Below are 20,120 nucleotides of genomic sequence, written 5' to 3'. Positions count from 1 at the left end.
CCCCCCCCCCCCCCGACAAAAGTAAAAAATGACTTCTTTTTCAAGTTGAAAATCGCAGTCATGACTATCACTGACAAAAACAAAGGTTTTTGAGAAATACGTCTTTACTCATATCAAGAAACTTCTGACTTGAAAATTTTCAGGAGTAAAATGTCTTGCACTAAGAAAATAAAAAATTTCGTCAAGTAATTTTGTACTTGTCCTAAAGACGAGGACAATTTCTTGATGACAAAAAAGCAATTTCCCAAACCAAGTAAAATTGCATTAATTCATTCAACAGTTTTTTAGCCTCCATTCTAAAATATTTTAAGCAAAAACCACTTTAATTGATTTGAGAACTCGTTTTCTTGACATAAAGAAATTGTCCTCATCTTTCGAACAAGTATAAAATTTCTTGGCGTAAGATTTTTTTTCTTAATGTGCGATATTGTGCGCTTGATAATTTTCAAGTCACGAATTTCTTGATACAAAGAAGTATTTCTCAAAAAACACTTGTTTTCACAGTGTAATTTCAGAAATTGAATAACATTGTTAAAACATAAAAAATGAGGAGGAAATCGAAGTGTTCATTTTACCCCGTTTTTGCATTACCTTACAACTCCTACGACGCACTTTATGACAATGTATTCGTTTGTATCAACTTCAAATGAAGTCGGACCAGTAGATTGGATCCAATTCAGCTCATTATTTAAATCTGGTGTCCATATTGCCCCACCTCCCTAATTATATTCTCACCAATAGTATTATGTTCTGATGTGCTGACTTCGACTGTGTGTATGTTAGAAATCTTGTCCGAGATTTTATCGTAAAATTATGCAATGTGGAAAGGAGACAGTGGCTGAATGATGCCCTGACTTACTGACTATTGGAGAGATGTCAATAATGTACTGCCTAATCCAATCAATAAGATCATTTACTCGATAACTGTTTTGTTGTTCAATCAAAACGATCTGTTGTTTTCATTCGTAATAAGTAGAGTGGCAATAATTCGCCTATAGGTGGCTGGCTGTGTGACGTCATTACATGTGAGGTGGGTATTGCAAGTGTTGCAGTTTGTTTTCTTTCACAAAACAATAAAGCAACATAACCTGTAGAAATGGGTGACGCTGACCAAGAAGCAGCAGATCGGAGTGACGGTGATGCTAATAAATCCGATAAATTGTTTACTCTGAAAAAATGGAATGCAGTCGCGATGTGGAGTTGGGATGTGGAATGTGATACCTGTGCGATATGCAGAGTTCAAGTTATGGGTAAGTCGATTTTTAACCTCTAAAAATCATTCATTTGACATGAAGTCACTCTCACGAGACAACAGAATATTCGGAAGAATATAAATTATCATTTGACTATAATCACTTATAATTAATATCGGGTCTACATAGCGTTCTGCCAAGTGGCAAAAAATTCAAGTGAATATTCATGAATTTGGGGGAGTGTATCCGGCCTTGGGAGGCTTTCCTTCTTCGCTTTATCAAAGAACTCGTTTATTTGGGAATGTTACGTTAATGTTTTTCCATCTTCATAATGTAAAATATATGACAATTTCCATTGGATTCACATCACGCAGGAGTCCCTAAAAATTATGATTGTACAATCAAACAAAGTAGAAAAAAAATATATATTTTCAAAGAGCGTTTTTAATAATGTAGGAAGTATTTTAATGAAAGGGTATAAACTCAATAAATTCACTTCCCAAATAACTTTTCAAAAGAGTAGATATTTGTCCATATATTGTAGGATCGCCTTCTTTACAGAGTCGTCATTAAAAATGCAAACAATATAGTATTTGAATAATTATATCTCAGTCGGTTGAGTGCTCTTGCCCACGGCCCATGGCAGACTATCGACGCTCCCGTTCATCGTGGGAACCCCAGACCCAGGTTCGTCATTTGTTTAGAGTCTAAACTTTAGACTACGTCGAGATCTGCGTCGCCAACGGATCGATTGCTGAGAGCATGTTCACGCTATAGTACGCATGCATCTCTCCGGATAAAGCTAATTTCGTCCCTGGCTACGATTATCCAGTCCCAATATTAATATGTGGATATTCTCTTTACAGTAAAGATTAAGAAATAAGTCCGATAGAGAGGAAATAGGGAATGGATAATTTATCATGGCATTGACTACTGTGACAAAGGACGACCTAACAGCCATTAGATACATCAAATTATTAATTTGCAATTTCCTCTTTATTGGATTTATTTTCCAATATTATTCAAAAACGCTCTTTGAAAATGTTCAGCTTTTTTTCAACGTTTTTTTTTGGTTGAAACTCCAGGGCTATGTAAAACTGAATAGCAATTGGAGATCATCTCAGATTATCACAATGAAAAAAACAAACACGATCACGTTCGAAAGATAATCCACCCGGACCTTAAGTGCTCGACTGCTAGAGGAGGGGCAAATGAGGCAGAATCTGCATTAAAAAAAATTCTTTTAACTTTGTTTTTCATGGAATATAGGGTGAACTGACCAATTGCTGGACGGTTAAGGGAAGTTCGTGCTAGAGTCTAAAATGAAAGCATCACCTAAATGGGATATGATGGCTTTCATACGTTCAAAAATGTTTTAATTAGCAGAAAAAATGATTTGAAGTGAAAATGGCAAAACAAAGAATAATTAAATTAAGAAATAGTTGCATGCAGCCGAAAGTCCTAATTTCTGGACGACTGGGCCATATTTTTATTTTTTATTTATTAAATGTCGATCAATAGAAAAACTAATTGATCACATGATTATACCTGAGTAATATTATTGAAAGGTGAAATAATCAGTACGATTTTCATTTTATTTATGGAATATTCAATGCGAGTTGAAATCGCCCAGAAACTATCCCCGTCTAGAAATTGACCTATTTACCTTACAAGATCTATGCACGCGCTGATCTATTCATTTGTTGAAATGAAGAAATGGAATTCATTAAATTTCATTTTCTCATGAATACTTTATAAATATTGATAATGGATCAAAGAGAATTCAACGAATGATTGAAGTGAATAGCGAAGTAGAGTAAAAGAATCTATAAAGAATTTTTCATTTCCAATTAATTATCTTCAATTTTTTTAAGTAATCGGTCTCCATAAAAGTACAGAATTTATTAATTTCACCGATAATATATATACATGTGAAATATGTATATATATCATCGGTGAAATTAATAAATTCTGTCCTTTTACGGAGACCGATTATTTTAAAAAATTGAAGACAATTGAAAATGGAAAATTATTTATAGATTCTTTTACTCTACTTTGCTATTCACTTCAATCATTAGTCGAATTCTCTTTGATTCATTATCAATATTTATAAGGTATTCATGAGAAAATGAAATTCAATGAATTCCATTTCTTCATTTCAACAAATGAATAGATCAGCGCGCGCGAGAGCGGGCGCATAGATCTTGCGAATGATAAGAAAGCCATATAAGAAGCCTCAACAAAATTGTTGAAGGTACAAAACCATACCAATAATTGGCGATAGCACCCCTATATAGATGAAAAATTACCGTGATTTTCATTTCAAATTACGTCGGCCAAGGGGGGGGGGAGAATTGTGACAACTGTCCGTTATATGACCGTCATGTGACGCATTTGCATCTCTAGTTTTAAGATGGTATAAAAATGAAAGCCCAGACTCATTAATCATCCGCCTCTACATTTTATTGATAAACAATCTCAGTCAATGACATTGGAATCTCTAAGGTCCTGCAGACTTTTCATTTGATCGGCCAAAACTATAAAATTTTGTTCACTGGCACGATACCTAAGTACACTACAGGTCTTGGTAAATAAATCTCAATACACTTTGGGTCTCCATTGATAGAATAAATCTCCTTATTCTGAATCATTGCTTCTACCGATACAATACAATATTAAAAGCTCTCTCTCTCTCTTTTAAGATTACGACGCTATTCAGCATTTAAAAATCGTAAGGCACATAGTTCTTCAACTTCTAAAATTGAAATAATTGTTCGAATTCGCTAAGGGGCGGCTCCACCAGGTGTTTCAAACCCTCGATGTAAATTTATCATTGCGTAAACAGAATCGTTTAGCTTATTTTCAATTGAGGAATTACGTAATTGAAGCTGGTACAACCGGCCCTAAGAAACACTGTTAACTATAATCACTTATTTACATTCAACTATCTACAATTCAACAAATACCTTCATTTTTCAAGCCTTTCTTACAATATATACAATCATTTGGCTAGAGTTCATAAAAATTAAATATTCTCTAAAAATAATTTCATCACACTACATCTGCACTTGCACTACGCTCCACTTGTGAAATTTGTTATATACATATCATTGCCATGAGGTAGACTCCTGAGGACTTCCCAAGATAAAATTCATCATAAATTAAATCCTTTCATTCCACTCCATTACGGACTATATTCTCTACGAGAGCAAGTGCTAACAGTTGACAACAGTATCAATCTGTTAGTCATAAAACATGAGAATCATGGAATATTTTGGTCAAGTTCAAGCACCCTCAATGTTCAGCACCATTTGCTATTTGAGCAAACTATATCCACCTTCAGCTCTCACTGCACTTATCTATCTACTTATAGACTGTTATATCTCTACATTTTGTTTGGAAAAATATTGCTGTGAACTAGATCACATTACTTCATTGCAGACAAGCACGACAAGAGAAAAACAAACATGAAAATAATGGAGTAAGAGAGCTTGTCTCTGGAATGGCATCCTGCCATTCGGAATCATTTTTAGATCCAAATTGTATCGACAACGCAGCATTAAATCAATGAGAATCATCTTTGAAACTAGCAACCAGTCGGTACAGGTTTCATATTTGCAATTGCACTCATTCTTCTTACTGGTCCAGTCAATCGCCTCTCAATTTCCTCTAGCGATCGACCCCTCGTTTCTGGCACAAGGATTATAACAAATACCAGTCCAGCAACGCAAATGATAGCGAATGTGAAGAACGTTCCACTGGCTCCAATAATTCCGATAATATCCTTGAATGTTTTTGTTACAATGAACGTACAAGACCAGTTGAAACCGGTGGCAATACTGGCTGCGGGTCCGCGAATTTTGGCCGGCAAAATTTCACCCATCATCAGCCAGGGCACTGGGCCGAAACCGAGGGAAAATCCGATGACGTAAATAACGAAACTAACGAGTGGTAGCCATCCTACAGCCGATACGCCTTCGTAGTTGTGTTCTTTGAAATAGAAGAAGAAACCGAGAGTTGCTAGTGTCACGATCATAGCAGCGCTGCTGATATAAAGTAGGATTTTTCGGCCCAATCTGTCGATTAAAGCAGTTGCCACGAAAGTAGATGCAAAGTTGACAATTCCTACGATGATAGTGCTTAGGTTGCTTTCAATTGAACTCCCAGCGCTCTGTAACAAAAAAACAGGACGAATAGTTGAAAACACCGTCTTGGTTCGCGCTTATGTTTTCTATGACTAATGATAAAATTAGAAGTATGAGGGAAAATCCCCATTTCGACGGAACCAACGATTTCGATCCCTCATTATCCTTTTAAGAGAAATTTGAAGTAGAAGATTAAAGCAATTTTCCCATAAAAGTTGATATTAAATTTGAGGAATTAGCCCGGTGGCTTGGCGCAGTGGGTGAGTTCGTTGCTTCACATGCGAAAGGTTCCGAGTTCAAATCTCGACCGGGTAGAATAATGCGATCTAATCATTTAAAGGCTTGATCATCATCGTAGTATACCCTAACCGGGTCGAAGCGATGTAAAATAACGATAAAAAAAAAATTTGAGGAATTAGAACTGAATCATCTCGCAATGCGTAGCACAGAAAATCAAGCATAACATCTTGAAACCGGGAATTAAGTACTCAAATGAGAAGCAGCCACCTGCGTCACTCATCCGTCTTACTTTTCATGTAAAGACCTACCTATCAAATTTCACAGATAACTGTGGCAATCATTTAATAACTGAGGTGATTTGACTCTTGCACAAAACGGAAATTCGTGTAAGATGAAGGAAAAATGTGACGCAGAAAATAATTTTAGCGTTTTACAACAGGAGCTTCGGTACAATCATGATCAGCAATACATTTTGCTCCGCATGGAAAGAATATAAAATGAAAAATTACTATGTGAACATAGTAATCTATTTTAACTGAATTTTTGAGATGTAAAATTTCGTTTTTACTATTTAATATAGTAATTTTGAATAGAAGAAACAGTATAAGATACGCGGACGAACAAATGATATTTACGAGCGTCTTAAACGCTTTTCTTTAAAGGAACTATTGAATCAACGAAAAATTACTCAAATCGTATGAATTTTTACTATGTTACAACGTAATTTTTTACGTTTTAAAATTTTGATTTATACTCTCGCGCCTCTTACATTTCACTCTACAAAACAGCAGAAATTACTATGTTGACTAGTAAAAACTGTAGCGGGCATTTAGATCATCGATCGTTTAAATTTATTGGAATCCCCTTCCTCTGTTGACAACACAATCGGGCGGGTGGTGAATGAGTGAGTGAGTGCCCCACATAAACGTCAGGAAAGAAATGAAAATCCTCCCGTTTTCGTAGGCAATTATCATGAGGTTTCTAACATCTAGCAACTTTTATCTAAAGTTAATCAAATTTTTTTCTCTGTGTGTCGCTTGAAAAAAAAAGCTCTCCCTTCTCTTCCATGAATATTCGTGTTGGAAGAGGGGAAGGGGGATTTTTTTTTATCAAAAAAGTAAAAAATCATGTTTATTTTCCTAAATTTTACTAGTGAGAAATGAAATTTCACCTTCTGAGCTATCACATTCTACTATATCGCCTCGCAGTTTTTACTATGTTCAACAGTAATTTTTCTTATGGACTCCATCATATTCTAATTCCGTCATTAGTATTTTTTCATCCGGCGCGTTGTAATTTTTCATTTGTCCTTAAAATTCCTATGTTAAACAGTAAATTTTAATGTTCGGCGAGCATAGTAAAAATTACTATGTTCCCATTGTAAAAAATACTTTAATATTCTTTCTGTGCACGATTATGTTTTCGAGTGCAATTTTCAAGTTATTTTTCTGATAGCTTTTACGCAACTTTTCCACTCATAAGTCCCCTGTTATTGTTGGAATAATTGAAATGGCATGAAAGAATGAGCATTGCAATTCCCATATTAACATGTTAATGAAAAAAATGTCCGGTTCTTCATCCAAACAAACATCCACATCTGGCATTCAATAATAATGACGTATTTTCGCGTAAATTAATTATTGGACATAAAAGTCATGTCCTGTTGTGTGAGTTAACTGCAGATCGTGTAATTCAATACAAACCTTGAAAATTTCCACGGTGTAAAAAATAACAGCATTGATTCCGGAAAGTTGTTGGAAGAACATGAGACCCAGTGAAATTGCCAGTGGTTTCATATTTTTTGGCTGCAGTAGAACCTCAAGTGCGCTATGTCCTGAATTTCTTTCACTTTCCACGTGTGTCTTCTCAACTCCACCGAGCTCTTCGGTAACATCGGCATTCTTTCCACGGAGCCACTCGAGTGATTTGCGTGCACGCTTCGTCCTGCCCTTGGAAATGTACCACCTTGGAGTTTCGGGAATAAGGAACATGAGCAAGAGGTACGGCACTGGCAGACAAGCGCCAAGGAAGGCAAGATAAGACCAGTCAAGGTATCTTCCTGCGACGAAACAAATTAGTATTCCGATGTTACCAAAGGCTGTTGGTAGGAGACCAAGAGTTCCGCGAACTTCAGGCTGAATTGTTTCACCGAGGTACACTGGCAACGATAGGGAGGCAATACCCACGCATAGACCACACAGAGCACGTCCAGCTAATACCAGCCAGTAGGTGTTTGCCATTGCAATCAAAAGGTATGCTAAAAAATTATTAAATGACATGGATTGAGATCATGTTGACTCGGTCACATTCGCCGATATTTCCGTAATTTTGTAAAAGTCAGTCACTCACCTCCGATGAATGGAAAAGCTGTTGCAAGAATGGTATTTCGTCTTCCGAGATATTCAATTAACGGACCGCCTACGATGCCACCGAAAAGGGCAGCGAGTGGCAGCACGGATCCGATCCAGGAGCTCTGTCGGAACAGAAAAAAAATTATCATGAATTAAAAATATCCAATTACACAGTCAAAAAAATCGGTTTCAATGTCTACAGTGAGAGGGGTTAAATATTTCGGTATTAAAATCTTTTTCGAAGTTGAATTTACCCTCAGCCCTGAGTCAAATTTTGGTACGGAGTGGATTTTTATTTTTTACACCAAACTGTTGATTACCATGTCCATGTTGACACCATGACGATGTGCGTTTTCATTTAAGGATATGCCAGTACTTTGACAATTTTTTCTTCAGTGAAATGCTTTTCTACTTTTGTAGTCGGCAGGGTTAGTTTTACCTTAAGTTTCCGGACATTTTATAATTACTTTATTATTTAAACTTTGCAGGTCTGAATTTGAATCTCGATATTGAACCATTAGAAAACATTTTAATAATCTGAAAAAAAATGAGAAAAAGTTTACTTTTGGACGAAGATTCATGAAATAATTAAAAAATTGTAAATTTTTTTGCAAATTACAAGCATTTTCTAGGGCGAAGGAAGATGGCGGATTGGGGCAACACACGTGTGGTGTTTTTTTGGGTCCGAATTTTCGCGATTGTGGTGAGTGTATAAAGATTAGGACACGGTGGGAGGTTGCTGGAGGTAGAAAATTTTTGACTTACTACAACGGGGAAATAAAAGGGAGTCAAGAAACCATGGACGAGATGGAGAGCAACAAGGGAAAGNAGCATTTTCTATAAATAATTTATAAACAATGAATTTTCCACTATCATGATCATTAGTTTGGAATCGTAACAAATTTATTCATATTCAAAATTTTACCAGAAAGCACTTTCATTCTTAAAAAAATAAAATTTCTGAAAGTTTAAACAAGTTTAATTATTTGTTCATAAATAACGAATGTTTAAAAAACTAATAATTCCGTGCAAAATGTAATTTGAATGACGTTGAATATTCATGATTTTTTTCAAATTTTTCTCACGTAATTTAATTAACAAATTTGATGATTGAAAATGGTTGAATCTATAGTGTGGTCTGTACCAGAATGTAGAAGACACTTGGATATCCTTAATTCATCACTTAACTCCGGAATCAATATACTCTGCGCATCTACACCGAAAAACGATTTGGACTTGTTTTCACTCCTTTTGATGTGGACTCAGAGTCGAAATTCGCTTTGAATTTTTTACTATGTATGATTGACTTTCTTGCGAAGAAGCAAAGATTCACCAAAGAGAAAATAGTTTGAAATCAGACGTGCAAAAGAGGGCAGTGACAAAACACTCCTTGAAGTGTCTTTGCCTGTCTGCAAGTCGTTTCAATTCATGCTTCTATGATTTATTTTGACAATAAAAAAAGGTAAATAATGTAGGCTAGGAGGCGTGGTCGCTTGTCACTGAAATGGCCAATAAAATCAGCTCATCAATAAAGAAATGAGATGTGCCCCTGACCACGAGATCCAGAAGACGTAAGATCTATGAAGTTTAGAAAACCAGTGACGTAGATTAGGGTTAAATTTGTTGATAGGTTGATTGACCCTCATAATTTATTTGCCCCTGTTCCGAAGACCACATTTAATCGACATTTAATACGCAAATGCAAAGGATTCGAATAAATGAAAAAATAATACTTACGATTTGTTCATCGAATTCAAATGGAGCTGTGGCATTCATAGACGGCAAAGCTGGTGATGTATAAGAGCACGAGAATCCTACGACCATGGATCCTAAGGAGACTGTGAGTGCAGCAAGCACCTGCAATTAAAAATTCCAATCAATTTAGAAAGGTTTATGGAGAATCCAGAGTATGGACCTGCATATTAGCAAAAGAATATACCTGACTAAATGTGCATTTAGCAACAGGAGCATTACCGAGAACTTCAATGTTCACATGGGTATCAGCTCGCATAAGAATTTTCATTTTGGAGGATTAAAATTGAAACTGATGTGAACCGAAAGAAGCTCTAAACTTTTATGGTTTACGAAGGAATTCCTTTTCTCTTCAACTTGCACAAATACGTGATTTTTTCACCTCAAATAAACTTGATAAGAGATTTCTCCCCCTCTGAATTAAAATGATAATTTGACTAACACTCGAGTAATGTGAGCACGAACTGTTTTTTGACGTACACCTTTTAATTAATATAATCCGCAAGTAATAAATGTAGAAGTTTTTTGGTGTTAGTCACTGAATAATATGAGTTATCGACACTTGTTCCTGTGGTTTATATATGACAGAGGACAAGTCTTCAAGGGGGGCAATTGAGTCCCCACTTTTCACATCCCTACTCCCTTCTTCATCGCCTTATTGTTTTCCTTATTCTTCCTTATGACACTTTAGCAATGGCTGTAAATTTATACTCCAAAGTGTACAATAGTTTGGCATGTAGATCACGTAATTTGAATGTAACGAAGCCTATAGTGCTTGACATTCGTCTTCTTTTCGTCTTTTCGTTTAAATTATGTAGATAGTAATTTCAGAATTGTTGTGTTTAGTATTTAGGAAAATAAGCATGTTCCGAACTTGTTGAGAGCAGAATACCGACTGGGGTTCGAGTAGCAACTTTGACCTTCAACCGCTTCGGGGCGAATCACTGGATAACTCGCGCAGGCTCTTTCATAGACCTCAGTCCACCTACGTACGCAGCAAAGTAGAATTTTTTCCACACCCATAAATATACCATGATGAGAGGCCATAATTTATGTTCCGATCGATTTTTGTGGATCAATTACTTAAATCTTCACCTCCATTACGCTCCAATCTTCAAACGGAATGAGAATTAATTTTCCCGGAAGTTGATAAACTAATTTAATTGAATATAAAAGTCTCAACATCGAAAGAAGTTCAAGGAGTAAATTTTTAAGGTCTTAGAAAACCGAGGACAGCTGGCAAATACGTGTTGTTTATGTTAATATTACGCGAGACTACATTATAGACTAAAAAAGTTGATAAAACGGTTAACGTAAATGGATAAATGAATATATTTTGTATTCATAGCGTAAGTTTCGAGGAGAGCATTTGATTCAGTTTTATTGTGAAATTGAATAGTTATTGTATCCGGTGCAATACTTTGTCACCTCATGTCCTTGCCCGTATATCTAATAATTGCATCTCTTCGCGTGACGATCTTGGTATTATGCGTGGATAATGATAACAGTAATATTAATTAATTCCAAACATGTGTCCAGCGATTCCCAGGTGCTTTGCACATTCGATACATCTTCTTTTTGAAGTATAATGTCACAGGCAAATTAGAAGATGATAGAACCGTGATGTGGTCTCAGCAGGTACACGGAGAGAACAATTCAATAAAAATTACCAGAAAAAAAAGTCAAAATTACGTTTTGAAATGTAATCCGCGAGCGAAGTAAAATTCAATAAAAAGTGAGAGTCGGAACTGGAATTGCACGAATTGTTCCGTAAAAATTAACCTTCCGTCTGATGTCTCACCGCTGTGGGGACAACAAGTCGTTCCGTGATTTTTCCCCAACAATTGAGAAATTTTACGGAACGGAACGTAGAAATAGCTCACCAACTTCATGAAAATTGTTGAACGTTCAAGAATTTTTGATTTTGGAGGCGTAATAAGTCAGGAAGCTTCTGTAAGATTTTACGCCTTCGGGAAAAATTACGTGACAATTTTGTAGTTTGTTCAGTGATGAACCTGGGAGTTCACTGAACATTTCAGATTTCTTCTCTTCCATTCCTATAAAAATTGCCGGAAAACGATTCCCCATTATGGATTACGTGTAGTGTTCCGTAATTTTTACTGAATATTTCCGTGTAATCGTATCAAATGTATCTTCCCCATTCTCGAAGATGTATGTCATGGCTTCGTTTCTTCTTTACTTGTGGAGGACAATATATGAGTCATTTCTTCCATAATTTCAAACTAGTAATTCGATTTAATATCATGAAAAAAACAATTTGTAATGAACACACGTTCGTTCATGGAATTATATGAGTGCGAGGCGTGAAGATATCTCTGTCATTTGTCCCGGTATTCAATTTCTCTCGCCTTCAACATATTTTGTGCATCATTTTGCATACTCCTCTAGTTTTTATTAATTTTTTCTTTGCACATGGAAAAAAAGTTGTAAGTTATTAAGGAAATTTGTGAATTTCAGTATTCAGAGTGAAAATTCATTCAACGAAGAAGTACGAAAATATTTTTTTCAATTTACTTGAAGGATATTTTTTCACTAAAATCGACAGAAATCATCCCAAGAATTCGGTAATTTCAGTAGTGAATTTGAGGTAACTTTGTTTGAATTAGACAGAATTTTTCTTCATCTCGAAAATTCTCGTTCTTCCATTAAAAACATATTGTTTTTCAAATTTAGTTGTGGACAGCTAATGAAAGCTACATCAATTTCACAATATTCAAAAAGATATTACGGAATCTAAAGAAGACCAATTAGGGGTTTTCACTTTCTTTTCGCTCTATCATAGCTATTCCTACCACAAAACCCTGTTTTCGGCGAATTCATACCTTTGAAGGTACATTCCTTTTATCCTCCTATCGTATCGTAAAAAGGAGAAAGGAAATCAATCTCGAAATATCTCGAAAATCTCGATCCTATTTTTTCCTATCCTAAAAAGGAGAAAGGAAATCGATCTCGAAATATCTCGAAAATCTCGAATAAGCGTAAGCGTAAGACTGAAACCGAAGCGCCACTACGTGAGGAGATGAGAAGGCGCGTGCGCAGCACGCGCGGCCTATCTCGTCCTATCGTAAAAGGGAGAATGGCAATCGATTTCGAAATGTCCCGAAAATCTCGAATGATGAGCGTAAGCGTAAGACTGAAACCGAAGCGCCACTACGTGGGGAGATAAGGAGACGCATGCGCAGCACGCGCGGATGATCTCGTTATGAGTAAAATCCCGAGGGTTTGAAACCATGTAAAAGAGCCGTAAGTTAACAATGCATACTCTGCTGCCTTGTTGCATCATTGACATTGATAAAAATCTTTAAAAGTTGAAAATTTAAAGAGAAGATCGTAAAATTGCCCTGAGAACTTGGGGATTCTTTGGACGGGGCCACAAATAAGCAAAAATTGTCTTTCGCACTGAAATGTTCTTGATTCAAGATTTAATGGAACAATGAAACATTGAACCATTCGAAAGGTCTGGATAGGGTAAAAGTAAGCACCAAGATTCCCTTCAAATATTTTTTTTTCCGAACATCTAGAATTTCTTTTTTGTACGGAGAGAAATTCTTTAGAAATAATCTAGTATTAGTACCGGCAAAATTACAATCAACCGGTTATTAATAATTCTAGTTCTGTAGAAGTAAAATTTCTGGTTGGTTCAGGTAAAATTTATGGGGATTACTGGTAATATTTCTGGGTATTTCTGTAATTATTCCTCCGTCTGAATGTCAACCAATGGAAATGCTGTATTTTATGGTTTGCGTAGGAGTGGGGGTAAAATTATTTTGATAATTTTTGGTTATTTCCATTTACTCGCATGGTCAACTTGAATGAAAATTTTCGGTTAGAATAAATGAAGTTCTGATATGAATATGGCTTCAATCCTCAAGAACGTCAAATACTGCAAGTGTATCGGTCGAAATTCAGATGGGGGAATAATCCAATGGATACCCCTTATGTTCCAAAATTGTATAAAATTAGCTTTTCGACTAAAAATTTCATATCAATACGAAATGAATTCATGTGCAACCTCTTAAAATTTCTCTCTATGTGTGTTTGTTCTCTGAAGGCAATGATTTTCAATTTGAAACCGGCGTCAATTTCCATTTCCCGTCCGATGCGATTACGAAACAGAATGAAATTTGTTGCCTAGCGTTTTGACATTTTCATTTGTAAAATTCTTATGACAGACAAAACGAATGCTAAATTTAGATAAATATTATGACCACTGCAAGTATCGTGAGTTTGTTAAAATCCATTGTGCTTCCGTCACTATATATTCACGTTTTCCTTAACTTGGAAAACCTCACATGAATTATATACTTAGCGATGTATATCAGTTGAAAACATTTATTGCGAATTTCCCAATGTCTGTTGTAATTAACAGGACTGAACAGACATGTGTTCTGATAACAGAATTGCTATCACTAATTACAACTGATGAAAAGCTCGTACACTGATAGAAAAGATGATATGATTTAGTTGCTCTAAACGAGACTTCTCAATTATTAACGTTCGTTAATTATCGACAAACGGCTTTCATAGTTAAGAAGCCTTGTTAACAGCAACTAAATCATTCTATCATCTTAGAAATTATTTCCTTAGTAGAGGGCTAGGTCCCTGCTCACTAACCCCCATGATCCCTATTCTGACCATTGTGACCCTTAATCTGACCCTCATGACCCTCACTATACCCCTCGTAACTCTTATTTTGACCCTTCATTTTGGAGTCTTCATTTCGAGCACCAAATTTTCATCACTAAAAGTCGATTAAGATTTTTACAATATAGAGAGATATTGAGACCCTTATTTTGACCCCCATAACCCTTATTTGGACCCTTAATCTGACCTTTGTGATCCTTAATCTGACCCTTGCAACCCTCATTTGGATCCTTAATCTGACTCTCATTATAACCCTCGTGACCCTTATTTTGACCCTGGTGACCCTTAATTTCGAGTACCAAATTTTCATTACCAAAAGTCGATTTGGATTTTTATAATATAGAGAGATTATATTCCACAGATTTGATTGATAGTTTATGACAGAACTGTTGATGAAGTTTTGAAGAAAAGTCGTCTCTATCAAGATTTCTGCACACGCATGAGTTTATCTTGATACTGTATCATTTACACTAATACCAGGTCTATCTCGTATCCATATTTCCAATATTAAATGTGTGAGTTAGAATAGGAATATGGCTCTCCGATAATCAATCGTAAAAATATCTAGTCTCAAAGTACACACTAATGTAATCCATGATTAAATATCTATCCGGAAAGTCAGTGCATCTATTCTATGTACACGGTTACCACATAATAAAATGAATACATTTTTAATGTGGCAACTGTTTTGGACAAAACGTTGAGCTTCATTTTTTATCAATTGTGCGCTATAAGTGGGGACAAGAAGATAAGAAAAATGTAACGTTCAATCTGAAGACTAGGAGACTACGTCGGGGTCATCGAATTGATCGCCAGTTCACACGATGTGCGGTACAAATGTTGAAGAGAAAAGGAGGTCAGGTGAAGGTCATAGTTTGCGTAGATAGTTTCACGACAAAAGCACGTTTCTTTAATGCACACTGATAGACAGATTCATTTATTTCAAACGAGATTCGTTAACTATTAACGAATGGTAGAGTTGAATATGATTAAATGAATATTCGTTAATAGTTAACGAATGGTTCACTTGAATGGTGAAACTCAAGTCAAACGAGGCTCTTCAAATGTGCATTTGTTGACTATTAACAAATGAACAATTGGTGAGACTGAATAGACCCTCGTCTCCAACCAAATCCATTCGTTCGGAGCACGTCAAAAAAACTTCGACAAAAAAACCTGGTTAAATTCAATTTCAGAAAGTGAACTTTTGGTCAAGTGAACTTTTGTCAAATTGAACATCCGTCAATAGAACCTTTCGGTTATCTTGTATTTTATAAGAATATAGGTACTCTGCAATATTTGAGAGGGATTGCGTCGAATGTTGTGCTTTAAGTGTTGCATTATGGATATGAATAATTGTGTTATTTATTTCCTTGTGCATGTGAATTTGTGTCAAATCATTTGTAATCAAGACTTGATGCTGTTCATTCTGGTTACGATGTTTTGCACTGTGGTTCGTTCGTTTTTTTTTCATTTTTGCCTCTGAATGGAAGCTTTGTCATCGTTTAAATTTAAGTTTCCAAATTTTTGTGTCAGGGTAACTAAATATGGTCGAAAAAGTTCGAATATGCGATTTTTAGAAGGTGTCTATATGTATGAATGTGTGTGGAATATTTTCAATTTTTTTTCGCAATTTTCTTTATACGTTAAAAGTTTGAAAGTTTTTTGACGTACAGCTTGTTCGAATTGTTTTCCCTTCAAGTTTTCTTGTTACCAAGTTGTTTTGATCAAATTTTATTGACCAAGTTTTTATGAGGAAGTTTTTTAGACATGACCCCCATTCGTTAACAATAACTAATCCTTTCTATCAGTGCACCAAAATGAATCAAGGATTTTAAGCCAGAATACATGTCATGTTACACCTCCATTCGCACTGATGATAACAATTTCATAACACTTACTTGAGTAAGGATTGATGTCTTTTGGGCACGAATTGTTGTCGGACGAGGAGGATTGGAAGGACCATTGTCTTTCTCCTCCAACTGAATCTGAGAACCCATGACTATTTTGGCGTTGTCAATCCCCAGTCGATCTTTAGCTACCAAAGGCTCCAACTGTGTGTACTCCTTGAGATCCTCGTTCAAAGGATTGTAAATTCGTGAATTTTTAATTTGGTTCTCATGTCTCAAATTTTCGGCATAGTAATGACTATGGGAATTGCTATTGTTCTTGTTCCGGTTCTTATCCGTAATTAAAGCTTGTTGACTGTTGAACGGACTTGCATTTGTTACGAGCGTGGCGTTCGATGCACAATCCTCTGTTAGAGTAGAACTTGTTGTCGATGACCTTGTCAAGGATGACACTCGACTGTAATATTTGGGAAGGATGGAACGCTCCTGAAGAAAAAAAATAAATAAATGTTGATACAGATCCTGACGCAAATTTGTTATATGAAATCGAAGAAAAAACTTTGTTAGATATGATTTTTCTTGTCACATTTTATGATGTAATGAAATGTTGATGCATATTTTCACCTTCCGTCTACACCGACTTTTTACAAGCTCATTTAAAAAAGTAGTCAATTAGGAAGATGTGGATATTATTGGAGTAAATGACAAACACAACTACTGAAATAATTACTTTGAGGAGCTCCACCACTGCAGATGAAGTATTTATACGTCTCTTTTATCAGCATTTTATTGTAAAGAGAAATATAAATGACGAATTGGAGTAGAGTGTCCCGAGTACTGACCAATCGAATAATGGGAATGTAGAGAATACGTTGTTAGAGCGCGTGATTCCAGTGTGAATGATGTGTTGACTCTCACCCTGGTCATGATAACCCCGAGGTTTGAACTTAAACTTTGAGATCTGTTTTCAGCACAGACTAAATACCTAACTATGAGGACTCTGGCTAGGTCAGCTTGAATCTTTATTTGCAATTTTTAACTAGGAAAAGTACTCGACTGTCTCGTTACAGCGGAATTGCGAGCAATTAGATGTATCAATGGGGCAGCTTTGAGAGTGACTCATTTTGCTTTGGAATGAAAGCATTGTAATTGTTTAAATTCAAGTTTTGGATTTTTTGTGTCAAAAATGCAATTTTTAGACTGTGTCCGCACGTATGTGTGTGGTAAAGTTTTTCTTCAATTGTTCGCTAATGAATGGCTGGAATTGAATCTTTTTTCAAATGTAGGTATTGTTGACCCTTATCGATCGACATTAATTAAAACTTAATTCATGGATTAGCTTTTTTAATTTTTTAATTTTTTCGAAAAACGGTTATCCCACGATAAATAAAAAAAATGTTCTGAATTTATTGAATGATGGCTTAAAAAAATTTTTTGGATGTCCCTTTAACCGAGTTCGAAGATGAAGGCGATAGCAATAATCATTATTTTGATTTATTCGAAAATTTTCAAAAATTTTGTATTTTTTGAAAATCAGAATTCTGGGGATATGTTTGAATATCATGCTTCAAATGAATTCAATCATAGCTTAAAATGCTTGTTTTAATGCCATTAAGTCGAAGTTAAAACATGATTACGAAAGCTATATTGATTAATTTGATTTTTACGATGATTGTTGAGAATTTTGAATTTTTCGTGAATTTCCCTGAAAGTCAGCTTTCCAATGGTTTCTTCAAATGTGATGTTTCAAATTCGTTCAAGTATGTGTAAATAAAATTTTTCCATTAACATTTTATCGAAGCGCTGAGGGGAGAGATAGAACTTTACACGGAGAGAAATTTTTGATAAAAATTACCCTACCGTTCTAAAAAGTGTATCATGAGTCATCGTTTCCTCATTTTTATCCCAAAATTTAGTAAAAATTAATATATGATGAGCAAATTTTATTCTACGTTAGAGAAATTTTATCCTGACGCATAATAAATTTTACCCTTTCAGTCCAGTAATTTTTATGTAGATAACAACGAAAATTCTAGAACGGTTGGTAAATTTTACCCTACCGGTACAGTAATTTTTACTCTACCGGCACGGTAATTTTTATTTTTATCAGGCTACATTTCTCTAACGCAGAATAAAATTTGATCATCACATATCAATTTTTACTAAATTTCGGGATAGAAATGAGGAAACGATGACTCATGATACACTTTTACAGAACGGTAGGATAATTTTTGTCAAAAATTTCTCTCCGTGTAAAAAAGACAATCGGTTGTATAGAAGAAAAGGGACAATAAGAATAATGATGCTGATAACCTTCAACTAAGTTGAAAATCTGACAGAATTAGGTAAAAGGAAATCTTATTCAATTCAATAAAATGAAATAAACAATGAATTATACATGATGGAAGGAAATTATCCGCAAAATAACCATTCGGAAGCATATTGGAAATTTATTAGCAAAAATAACTATACTATATGCAATACAAGAGCAATTTCCCACTTGTTTTCATTTGAAAACTCTTTCATGTATTACCATGTCGAATTGATCGCTTTCCTCCATTGTCTTCTAAATTATCAACACCGATCTCAGCTGTCCACTTTTTGCTTCCCAACTGCAGTTGGAACTGCAAACGCACGTTCCTTATCATGCATAAGCGCGTACGAAAAATGGAAAGATGTCGTAGTTACAAAAGACATACAATACATTTCACATCTTAACATACAATGACTATCACCACGTGTTATAGTTCATGATAAAGGAGCACCTCTCGGCATATGCATGTAATATTTGGTAAATGCTCCCTGTAAATATGTTTGTTTGTCACATGATCTGAGAATGGATAATAGTTCTCATTATCAGTGGGCTTTGCTACGATTGACTCTCCCATTCAAGAAAAAATGACGAGGAAAAACTTGGGAAAAATCGGTTATTTCCAGAATTACCATGATATAACGTCGTGGTTTCATTCATTAGGCGTACGTTTCTACCACTATTTGTTGTCCAGTTACTTGCAGTTTCTCAATTGGAAAATATTTTTCGAGTTTCCTTTTTAGACAACTATTTGCATCAGCGACGGGTGACTGGTGTAAATAGTCAGCCAGTTCAGACAATGAAAAAGGATCGTCAATGACCAATTGTTTTTTACTCGTACCAAATGATGTTAGCATGGACATGTTTTTTCTAGTTTCTCATTGATTCCAGCGATTTTTCGCAAGCTTCTCGGTTATCATTCTTAATCTGAATGATCTTTTCAGCGCTGCTCAAATAAATTGTTTCCCGCTTTTAGATAGTTCTTCTTGCGGGTGGATATAACACTCTGTGGCACAACGCGAGAAAACAATGAAACCGTGGTGCTCTATTTCCACGCGAAAAATCAAGCATTTGGTTTCACACTGTTAAAAAATTATTTTTGAAATATTTAAGTGAAAAAGTTTGAATTTTGTAACACCATCGAAGTTACGTGAAAATTCTGCATCTTTCTTCACTGGCGAATCAGTTGAAATTTTGTCATGTATTACCATGTCGAATTGATCGGCACTGAAATTTTACTATTTGATTGATTGAATTTTCAGTGGAACATGAATATTCAGAAACAAAATGACACGAATTTTCAATTTTTCCCTGAATTTTCCTGATTTTTTCTGGTTTTTCTGAATAATTGAACTGAAAAATCAAGTGTTTTATTGATTTTCAGATCCTTTGAACAGAAAATCAATGGAATATTTGATTTTTCAATGACAAGATTTCCTGAAATTTCACTGGAACTTAAACACGATATAAATTTCTGAAATTTGGCACGGAAAATTCAGCCGAAAATTTTTAACATTGTATAACTCCCCCCTCTTTTCGATTTGTTGTATTCAACGTGTTTGCCTCCACCCCCCTCCCTTGCGATGCCATGGGACCGACTCCCCCCCCCCCCC

At 35.4% G+C, this 20,120-nt stretch overlaps 2 protein-coding genes across 3 annotated transcripts in view; one reads left to right on the top strand and one right to left on the bottom strand.

Moving 5' to 3' along the window:
• The first annotated feature begins 1,037 nt into the window (after nucleotides 1–1,037).
• LOC107036161 (RING-box protein 2) overlaps nucleotides 1,038–20,120 on the top strand; it is a 35,319-nt gene continuing 16,236 nt past the window's right edge. Inside the window, exon 1 of the mRNA XM_015253914.1 lies at nucleotides 1,038–1,250. Within this exon, the coding sequence (XP_015109400.1) occupies nucleotides 1,097–1,250 (154 nt within the window). The 5' untranslated portion in view covers nucleotides 1,038–1,096. The remainder of the gene's footprint in view (nucleotides 1,251–20,120) is intronic.
• Nucleotides 3,632–20,120, bottom strand: part of LOC107036160 (facilitated trehalose transporter Tret1) — a 22,841-nt gene continuing 6,352 nt past the window's right edge. The window contains exons 1-6 of one of the 2 annotated variants that reach the window (XM_015253912.1): nucleotides 18,730–18,802; nucleotides 16,248–16,682; nucleotides 9,667–9,786; nucleotides 7,928–8,051; nucleotides 7,282–7,835; nucleotides 3,632–5,364 (exon numbers count right to left, since the gene is read on the bottom strand). In XM_015253912.1, coding sequence (XP_015109398.1) covers nucleotides 4,780–5,364; nucleotides 7,282–7,835; nucleotides 7,928–8,051; nucleotides 9,667–9,786; nucleotides 16,248–16,682; nucleotides 18,730–18,756 — 1,845 coding nt within the window. In that variant the 5' untranslated portion in view covers nucleotides 18,757–18,802 and the 3' untranslated portion in view covers nucleotides 3,632–4,779. Of the gene's footprint in view, nucleotides 5,365–7,281; nucleotides 7,836–7,927; nucleotides 8,052–9,666; nucleotides 9,787–16,247; nucleotides 16,683–18,729; nucleotides 18,803–20,120 lie in introns of those variants that run through there. The other variant, XM_015253911.1, reaches the window with a different exon arrangement.

Source organism: Diachasma alloeum, unplaced genomic scaffold (genome assembly GCF_001412515.2).
Source record: "Diachasma alloeum isolate Michigan unplaced genomic scaffold, Dall2.0 Dall_scaffold_00206, whole genome shotgun sequence".
Lineage (NCBI taxonomy): Eukaryota > Metazoa > Arthropoda > Insecta > Hymenoptera > Braconidae > Diachasma > Diachasma alloeum.
This window is presented reverse-complemented; position numbering and strand designations above follow the sequence as displayed.